Genomic DNA, 9,970 nt, shown 5'->3' on the forward strand with positions numbered 1-9,970 from the left:
ATTTTAAAGGGTTATTTGATTTTTTATGGCAGCATAATTTATATGTAAATATAAAGTGTAGCTTTAGTTTCTTTTTCTGTTTGGCTTTGTTCAGGTATCAAATGAGTTCATTCTGCCATGTTTTTAAATGCTGGTTAAACTGTTGTGTATTACACTTCATGACCTGAATAGTTTTAACTGATGGTTGAAGCCTGCGCTCTTCCCCCCCCCCTCCACCCCCCAATACAAGCCAAGCTGCAATCTCTCCTTGGCCTGCATCCAGAATTATAATGAGTGAATTCAATAGCAACACCTACAAGAATTGCACTGAGAGACCCTGAGCACATTATCACATGCCATCCCTTTCTTTGGAGTAGGCAGTCCACGCTATCAGAAAATGCTATTAATTTGTAAGATTGTTCACTGCTGTGTGCCGTGCAGGGATGTTCCATTACTGTTCTGAACAGCAAGTCAGAGAAATAATATGTTTATTTCAAAAATGAAAAGCCGTACTAGTAGTCTGGAAGTAATCTTTATTGTTAAATTTGATACATCCTGAAGACAGACACGCATCTGTAGTTTTCCAAGTTCTTGAGCCTCTTAATGATGGCTGCTGGGTATTTCCAATGGGGGAACTACTTCCCCCGTCTCCATAATTATGTCACCCTAAGAAGTTAAAAGAAATCATAATTTTTGTTGTGACACAGTTGTTTTAGACACAGAATGAAGTACACATCCTTCTTCAGTACCACTTTTGTTCCTATTTCTGTACATTTTGGAAATATTTTCTTGCAAATCAGAAATTCCAACTATATAACTGATTTACTAAACTCACTCTTTCAAAACCACGTATACTTTGCTATACAGGCAACTCTTGACTTACATGGGGTTGTGTCCCGGGGATAGCTCCTAAACCCAAAATTGTATATTGACAAAACCCATTGGGTTCAAGGGCGGGTGGGATTGCCAAAATCTTTTTTCTTGGGTACCTGCTCCCTTTATTATTTTTTTTAAATTGCCAAGTGCATAAAGCTGGATGTGCACAAGTTAAATGCGCGTTAAGTTGCAATTTACCTGTACCATAAAAAAAAGTCTTCCGAGAGCAGAGAAATGAGTATACTCCAAACCTGTTATCTGTGAGTGAAAATGTTCACTCTGGAACTGTATTTCTCATACCAGGAACAGAGAAGGACTCTTGTGTATTTACACCAGCCCCACAGAAACAACAAACACACTGTTTTCATGGGCCCTATACACGTGGGCCGAAAGGTTGTAGGGAGTTGGATGAGAATACCCTCATTCATGGTCCTTCGAGCTCTACAATTCTATGAGCTATAGGTAAAAGTTTTAATATGTGCTACTGGTTTTGTGCTTTCCCTTACCCTGCATACAAAGGGTAGGTAACCATTTTCAATTCAATGGTCCCATTCTCTCATGGGCAGCCCTCCAGAAGCTGCAGGACAGGGTGGGAGGTTGGGTAGTCGGAGGCAAAATCAGACTTGGCCAGTAAAAAATGGGTAGAGCAACGTGCCTTTGTCCAGTAGGATACCTTTCAGTCACACAAAAGCCAGAAGTTTCTCTATACACACACAAAACTCTCCTGATCCTTCACCAAAGCAAGCAAAAGGGATCACCACGGTTCATGAACATATTTCAGCCTGGCATAAGCACTAGAAACCGCAGAGCAGGAACAGTGATGTATATGGCCTGATGGGCCATAACACACGACTGGATGGAGAGACCCAGAGGGCCTCATTGATCCCTCAGGTCTGAGGTTCTCCACTCCTGCTCTGCGTAGTCACTTTATTAATTCTCTATACAGCAGACTGCCAAAGGAATAAAAGCAAATTTTACTCACTGGGTATATCTTGGGCTTCGTCTCGACTATTCCGTATGGCCGACGCTGTGAATGAAAATAGCAGCCTTAAGGATCCCAAGGGAAGTCGCCATTCTGGAAGCTCTTTGGGCATTTTGTTATACCCTGTCCCATCTCAATAGCTTTTCAGTCCCTTGTAGCTTGCAACTATTTTGCTATGCCGAAGCTCATTGTGCCCTCTTAAGTGAGCCAAAGTCCTCCACAGCTGAGAAAAACATACACATCCCAATAGAACTCTACACTCCCATGAACAGGAAGACGCAATCTGATCTTTGGCATTAGCACAAAATTATATGAACTTGTTTAGCTATTTACACTGCCCTTTTCTAGGCGAAACACCTTCAGAAAGCAGCTTAAAAGTAGAGCAGGTATAGCTACAGTACCCAAATCAAAAGCAACAGTATGTATGAGGAATTTTAGCCAGCCAAAGGTATTTTTTTAATGGCAAAAGAATCAAAAAAGTTTGACTATATATTTTTCCAATACACCAATCCCCCTTGTACTGTGTGCCTAAGAACCTACTGAATGTACTGTTAGTGCAGTCAGCTTTGACAATCTTGTTAAGCTGGGTGGGAGGACAGCAGAAGAAAAAACGGAAGAGCCTGTATGGAGCTTCATCTGCCAACCAGTAACTAGAAATGTCAAAGCTCATCATGCTGAAAATTTTGAAGGTTTACAGGCAGCGACTTGGCCTTGGCTACAAGGCACCTTTCAGTTCCTTAAACCTGGGGGACAGGAGTTAAACTTTACAGCCAAGATGTTACTGGAGGAAAATGATGTCACACAGACAGGGAGTCCAGCCTCCTGGGCTTAAGAAGTTGGCCATCTGTTTCTAAACAGCAACCTATGATTTTCAGCAAAAGGCAGGTTGGGGATGTGGAGAAAAGCACCACAGAAAAGGTGCTTATATATATTGTATATCCATAAATCTATGCTCATGGCTAGGTCCCAAAGCTGTATTACCAAAATGCTACAAAATACATACCGCTAGGTGATACTTGGTGTAATAGTGGGCAAGCCAAAAAGGAATAAGGAGCCGAACTACAAGAAACTTTGAAGCTTTGTAGGTTTTGAATACCTAAAAATAAGCAGTTTTTTCTTATTAGTTCCTGACATCTTAAGAACTTTGATATAAACAATATTTTTTTCCATTCATAAACATTAAAACAAATAGTTTATGATTAATTCACGCCAGACTTTGGGCTACTTCGAGTGCCACAATATACCATGGTTAGTCATAGGAGGAACAAACTCCAGCAAGGCTTGTAACCTCACACCTTCTTGTCCAGCACATCTGCAAGAAGTTCCTTGGAAGGTAAAAGCGGCTTATAAATGTAGTAAACAAACAAATAACTGCACACTAAGCAAATTGGCAAATAAAATAAATGAATACATAAACAGGGTTGTTGTGAAGATGAAACCCATATGCACCGCCTTGAGCTCCTTGGAAGATAAATTATTATTTATTAAATTTGTACACCAGCCCATACCCACTGGTCTCAGGGTGGTTCACAGGATATAATCACAATATAAAAACAGAGAAATACATAATCAAAACAAAAACCACCCAAAGGGGTTTATAAATGTAGCAAACAAATAGGTAACTACATGAAACAGCTGGGTGGGGTGGTCAGCAGTATACTAATGACACTCAGCTTTATTTCTCCTTTCCATCTGCAGCTGAGGCAGTGGAAGTGCTGGACCAGTGTCTTGTCTCAGTAATGGATTGGATGAGAGCCAACAAACCAAAATTCAATCCAGATAAGACAGAGGCACAATTAGTGGGTGGTTCCCTAGACTGGATGGGTGGGAGGTTGCCTGCTCTTGCTGGGGTTACACTTCCTCTGAAGGAGCAAGTTCGTAGCTTGGGGGTACTCCTGGATCCTTTGTTGCTGCTCGAGGCTCAGGTGGCCTCACTGGCTGGTGGCCCAGCTACACCCCTATCTGGACAGGGATAGCCTGACTACTGTTGTCTATGCTCTGGTAACCTCAAGGTTAGATTACTGCAAGGCGTTATATGTAGGGCTGCCTCTGAAGAGGGTTTGGAAACTTTAGCTAGTGCAGAATTCAGTGGCAGTTTGAGCACATTACACCGATCCTGGTTCTGAATGCACTGACCACCAGCTAGTTTCCGGGCCCAATTCAAAGTGCTGGTTTTGACCTATAAAGCCTTAAACCGCTCAGGACCACAATACCTCAAAGACCCCCTCTTCTCATATGAACCTACCCAGACCCTGAGATCATCTTCCGAGGCCCTTCTTCATGTGCCGCCTCCTCAAGAGGTCCAGAGGGTGGCAACACGAGAACGGGGCCTTCTCTGCGGTGGCTCCCCATCTCAGGGCGGTTCATAGGATAAAATCACAATATAAAAACACAAAGATACATAATTGAAACAAAACCACCCCAGGGTGGTCTATCACAGTGTTTCCCAACCTTGTGCCTCCAGCTGTTTTTGGACTACAATTCCCATCATCCCTTGCCACTGGTCTTGCTAGTCAGGGATGATGCGAGTTGTAGTTCAAAAACAGCTGGAGGCACAAGGTTGGGAAACACTGGTCTATCAATGTAACAAGCTAGGGATGATGGGAGTTGTAGTCCCAAAACATCTGGAGGGCCGAGTTTGCCTATGCCTGATTTGGATGAACTTCAACTGAACAGTGAACTGAAGGTGAATCGAAGTGGTTCATTGCACAGTGAACTGGGAATTAGTTCCTTTTGGGGACCTCTTGAACTTGCTCTAGTTCCTTTCTGGAGGGCCGAGTTTGCCTATGCCTGACCTAAACCCGCGAGGAAAGAGAGTCTCCCTTGGGCCTCCCTCCCTCCCTCCCCGCCTCACCTGCTGCCTCCAGAGCCCGCCGGGCTTGAGGAACCCCTCCCAGAAGCCTTCCACCAGGCCGGGCTTCCTCGGGGGCAGGACGGGCTCCCTGGGGCTCAGCTCCTGGTCCTTCAGCCAGCGGCGCCGCAGCGCCCTCAGCTGCTCCAGGCGAAGCTTCTCGTCGGCCGTGTAGCCCATTGTCGTCCCTTGAGGGACGACCCCGCCGCGGCCCAGCTCCGAGCCCGGAGGAGCCATCTCCACACGACCTTGCCCGGCAGCGGGCAGCAGCAGCAGCAGCAGCACAGCGACCGAGGGACAGGAAGTAGCGTCACCCTCGCGCGCCGCCGCCGCCGCCGCCGCCGCAGGACCCCATAGAGATAGGAAGAAGGAGAAAAGGGTAAAGTGACACACGGTTTTATACTTCCGGCGATGCGGGTGGGGTTCTTCGTAGGCACCTTTCTCCCTCCCAGTACTTTTTAATGTGGGTTTTTTAATTAAAAAAGTGATTTTTTTGGGGAATCCAAAAGGCAGTAAGCGTGAAAAGAAAACCCCAGTAACGTCTTTCTATCCGGTTTTTCAGGACGGAGGGCGGCTCCCTGCTTTGCGTAGGAAGTTCGCATTTTGCCCCGGAATCTACGGCTTCTCTGCTGCTGTGCATGGCTCTACACTTTTTCTGGCTCTGAATCCGTCAGAAGCAGATCAAACAGAGCAGAGAGCCGAGCTTTCCCGTATATCACTTAAAAGAGCCTCACTTGAATGTCTGCGGTCTCCTCCCGTATTGTATTGTATTGTATTATATGTTAATTTCTATTTTATTACGTCCCACCATTTTATTTTATTTTATTTTATTTTATTTTATTTTATTTTATTTTATTTTATTTTATTTTATTTTATTTTATTTTCACCCCACCTTTCTTCTTCAAGGAGCCTTGATCACATTCAAATTCATGGCATCACCCGCAGCCAGACTTGCTTTGGTTTTGCTGTTTAGCATCAAATCACCAAGCCTCACTGATGTGTGTTCAGTAGGGCTTTCTTCCGAGTAGGCATGTTGCGCTTGAGCTGTGAAGAATGTGGGAATAAGCTGGATTTGCTGAACTATCGGGACGAGTTGATAAATGGATTAGAACATCCATCCATCCTTTACTGGCATAATTTAGACAATAAAATCATAAAAGAGAAAGAAATAAAATAAAAAAGGGGAGGAATCCATAAAACATTGGCGATTAGAACCAAAGGTTGTAGCGACCCTTCAGAATGCTATAGACTATTTCCCTCTGTAAGGATATGTTATTAAACGATGCAGTGGGACAGGGCTGGTTTTTTTCTTTTTGAAATGAGTTTTTTGTTGTTGCAGAAAGCAGCAGGCAAATAGCACCCTAACTGAGGCAATGTAAAGTCAGAATTTCACTTCTTGCTCCTATACCTGCGACCATCAAGTTTTGCATACAGTGGTACCTCGGTCTGCTAACCCAGAAATAGTACCTCAGGTTAAGAACTTTGTTTCAGGATGAGAACAGAAATCGTGCTCTGACGGCACGGCGGCAGCAGGAGGCCCCATTAGCTAAAGTGGTACCTCAGGTTAAGAAGAGTTTCAGGTTAAGAACGGACCTCCAGAACGAATTAAGTTCTTAACCCGAGGTACAGTGGACGCTCGGGTTGTGAACATGATCCGTGCGGGAGGCACGTTTGCAACCCGCAGCACCGCATTTGCACATGCGTGGGTCGTGATTCAGTGCTTCTGCGCAAAGTGCAATTTAGTGCTTCTTTGCATGCGCATGTGCCAAAACCCGGAAGTAACCCGTTCCGGTACTTCCTGGTTCGGTGCGGTGCACAACCCGAAAACGCACAACCTGAAGTGTCTGTAATCCGAGGTATGACTGTGTTATATACATTGTTATATTGTTGAATTGCAACCAGTATTTTCATGATGGTTTTTAACTGGGGTAAGCCAGTAAAGGGGCCATGTTTTGCTTAAAAATACAAGTTTTTAAAAAACACGTCCGTTAATTTCTCCGTCTGTTCCCAACCTGGCACTCTCCAGATGTTTCGGATTGCAAAACACGACAACAGCAGCTCTTACTTGAGAGTAAGATATATTATCTTTATACAGGCTTCACAGGCTCTGTGAGAAGCATAAGATCCCGATTTCATGATTCCAAGGTACGTGACAATGCAAGAGGTTCTGATCCCAACGGAATCTACAAAGCTGTCCCAACAGTTGACACAAGGTTTTAAAGACATGGGGAAAGCTCTGTCATGAGAGTCTCTCGCCCTATAAGACTGCTGCACATGCGTCTAGGCAGATGCTTCTGATCCCACCTATGGAGATGATGCCGGGTTCTTGACCACAGTATTGTGCTCTGCAGGAGGGCCAGTGGAGCGAGTTGGCAGATCTGATTCCCCCTCTCCAATATCTAGAATCCCAAGGGGAGGACCACCATCCCTGGGTCCCATACGCCCCCTGCTCCTGCTCCTTGCTCCTCTTCCATCTGGGTCAAAACATGCCAGATCCTGATGGAACCAAGTTGTCTGTGGTAGAAAACATTTCTTGATCTGTTTCTCCTGCGCGTTTTTCAGACTGTGTTCCAGTGTTCCTTGGAAGCTTATCAGAGGATTCCCCACTTAGAAAAATCAGTAATCCGGATGAAATTAACGAACTACGCAGAATTAGATAAATTAACAGGAAGGATTCGAAACCCGTGGGACCAGAGATTCTTAGAAGATTGAAGTAAATATACGAACTATCTGAAAAGTAATTGTAATGAACAGTTTACACTAGTAGGACTGCAAGAAGTTTTGTAAGGAGAACTATTTGAAATATTGCAAGAAAGACTATGAGGAGAGCTATTAGTTAATGATAATTAAGAGTAATAGAAAAATTAAGAAATGCAGAATAAGTGATAAAGAACGAAAAATCATCAGAGGTGTTCACGGAAGTCTAAAACATTGTATAAGATAAGAAGTTATGTTATATGACTGTTGGAAATGATATGTTAAAAAACCCAATAAAAGTGTATTAAAAAAATAAAATAGAAAAATCAGTAATCAGGGAGCAGGTTTTCTAAACCACAGCTTGCCCACCACTGTGAACACTCCCCTGCTTGCAATGTATAGCAATGTCAGGAGGTATTAAATTTGTCTGGCTAGGGTGCACACTAAACTTTACCATGTGAATGGAGCGTGTGTCCTGGAACATGCATTAGAATGCTTTGAAATCCAATGAACGTGGAAAGAGTTCCCTAAAGGCAGAAAGTTTGAAAGTCATTGTTCTACTAGAGAGCGAGTCAACATCTTTAGTTATTTGATTTATGGAGAAAGTCAAATAAGTACAGAGTTACCTCGGGTTACATACGCTTCAGGTTACAGACTCTGCTAACCCAGAAATAGTGCTTCAGGTTAAGAACTTTGCTTCAGGATGAGAACAGAAATCGTGCTCCGACGGCGCAGCAGCAGCAGCAGCAGCAGCAGGAGGCCCCATTAGCTAAAGTGGTGCTTCAGGTTAAGAACAGTTTCAGGTTAAGAACGGACCTCCAGAACGAATTAAGTACTTAACCCGAGGTACCACTGTAATTATTTTCTTGGGGGTCGGGTGGGGGAGTCCACAGTGAAGAGGAAACAGCTGAACATGGCTCCATTTTGGCAAAAGGACTTGCCCTGCAATTAGAAACTACTGGCTAGAGATACTGTAATCAGTGTGCATGTGTATTTATAGATGTACATATGCATGTGTATTTGTGTGTGTGTGTGTCAATCCATAGAAACTGCTGTTCGATGCAGAGACAGAAACTTGGAAAAGAGAGAGAGAGCCAATTTTGGGCTCTGGAAGTGAATGACATTTTGTGGTGTTTCTCTGGAGACCTGATGTGGAAGCATGGAGCGTCTCACCATTCAGGAAGTGCAACGGTATATTGCAGTGCCACGGCAACTCTTGGGATTGCACGATGGGAATGCTGTCCTTTTGGTCCTCTTCAACATTACAAGGGATGTCTGGGAGCATCTCTCAGATCAGAGCAGGGCAACTGGTTGGAGCAGCAGACTGTGCCCTAGGTCCACCTCATCGCTATTGCTTGCTTTCTCTCCTTTTCTAAGAAGACTTTAAAACAACATCTTCCCTAGCTACTTTTTTGTTTTTGCAATTGTATAAGTTTTTGCCTACCCAGAATCTACACAGTATGTTTCCTGGACTGCACACGAGATCCTGGCGTATCATTTATTGGAGAAGGCAGAGTTTTGGGGGACTCCCAGAGTTCATAGGAATGTTCTATAGTTGGAAAGTATACTTGTCACACACCCCTAGAAGGCAGGTGATTGTAAATAGCATCCTTAAGCAGCAATCCTATGCACCGTTAACTGGAAGTATGCCCCTGGAAGGTGTTTCATAGCTCAACGGAAGGTAGCGGCGGCAGCAGTGATGGAGAAGTCGGACAAGTGGCTGTATAGGATCACAAAACTGTAGAGCTGGAAGGGAACCCAAGGATTTTCCAACCCCCTGTGATGCAGGAATCACAGCTAAAGAATCCCTGGCAGAGCGCCATCCAACCTCTGCTTAAAAACTTCTAATGAAGAGTCCACCATCTTCCAGGGCAGTCCATCCCACTGTTGAACAGCTCCTCCCATCAGAAAGTTCTTCCCAACGTTTCATCAGAATCTCTTTCTTGTACTTTGAAGCCATCGGTTCTAGTCCTCCCTTCCAGGGCAGGAGAAAACAAGCTTGCTCCGTCTTCAATATGACAGCCCTTGTGATATTTGAGGATGTGTTAAACCACAGAGCCTAGGGCTTGCCGATCAGAAGGTCGGCGGTTCGAATCCCCGCGACGGGGTGAGCTCCCGTTGCTCTGTCCCTGCTTCTGCCAACCTAGCAGTTCAAAAGCACGTCAAAGTGCAAGTAGATAAATAGGTATCGCTCCAGCAGGAAGGTAAACGGCCTTTCCGTGTGCTGCTCTGGTTTGCAAGAAGCGCCTTAGTCATGCTGGCCACATGACCCGGAAGCTGTACGCCGGCTCCCTTGACCAGTAAAGCCAGATGAGCGCCGCAACCCCAGAGTCGGCCACGACTGGACCTAACAATCAGGGGTCCCTTTACCTTTTACTTTTATCATATCTCCTCTCAGTCTCCTCCTATCCATGCTAAACATACCCAGCTCCCTTGACCATTTCTCATAAGGCTTGGTTTCCAGATCTTTTAGAATCTTGCTCACCCTCCTCTGCACATGCAGTAAGTCCAGTTGGGGACTTACTACTACTGAGTAGACATGCATAGGATTGCACGGTAAGTGGCGTGCATTTTGCAGATCAGAC

General features: G+C 44.6%; 1 protein-coding gene across 1 annotated transcript; it reads right to left on the reverse strand.

Annotated features, from left to right (window-relative positions):
* Nucleotides 1–495: 495 nt before the first annotated feature.
* Nucleotides 496–4,967, reverse strand: NDUFB6 (NADH:ubiquinone oxidoreductase subunit B6). Its single transcript, XM_079959872.1, has 4 exons — nt 4,692–4,967; nt 2,841–2,933; nt 1,838–1,882; nt 496–645 (listed from the first exon to the last, which is right to left on the reverse strand). Exons 1-4 carry the CDS (start codon nt 4,923–4,925, stop codon nt 580–582), a joined length of 438 nt encoding a protein of 145 aa, XP_079815998.1. The 5' UTR covers nt 4,926–4,967; the 3' UTR covers nt 496–579.
* Between the last annotated feature and the right edge of the window lie 5,003 nt (nt 4,968–9,970).

The sequence above is a fragment of the Podarcis cretensis genome (genome assembly GCF_951804945.1).
Source record: "Podarcis cretensis genome assembly, chromosome: 17".
Taxonomy (NCBI): Eukaryota; Metazoa; Chordata; class Lepidosauria; order Squamata; family Lacertidae; genus Podarcis; species Podarcis cretensis.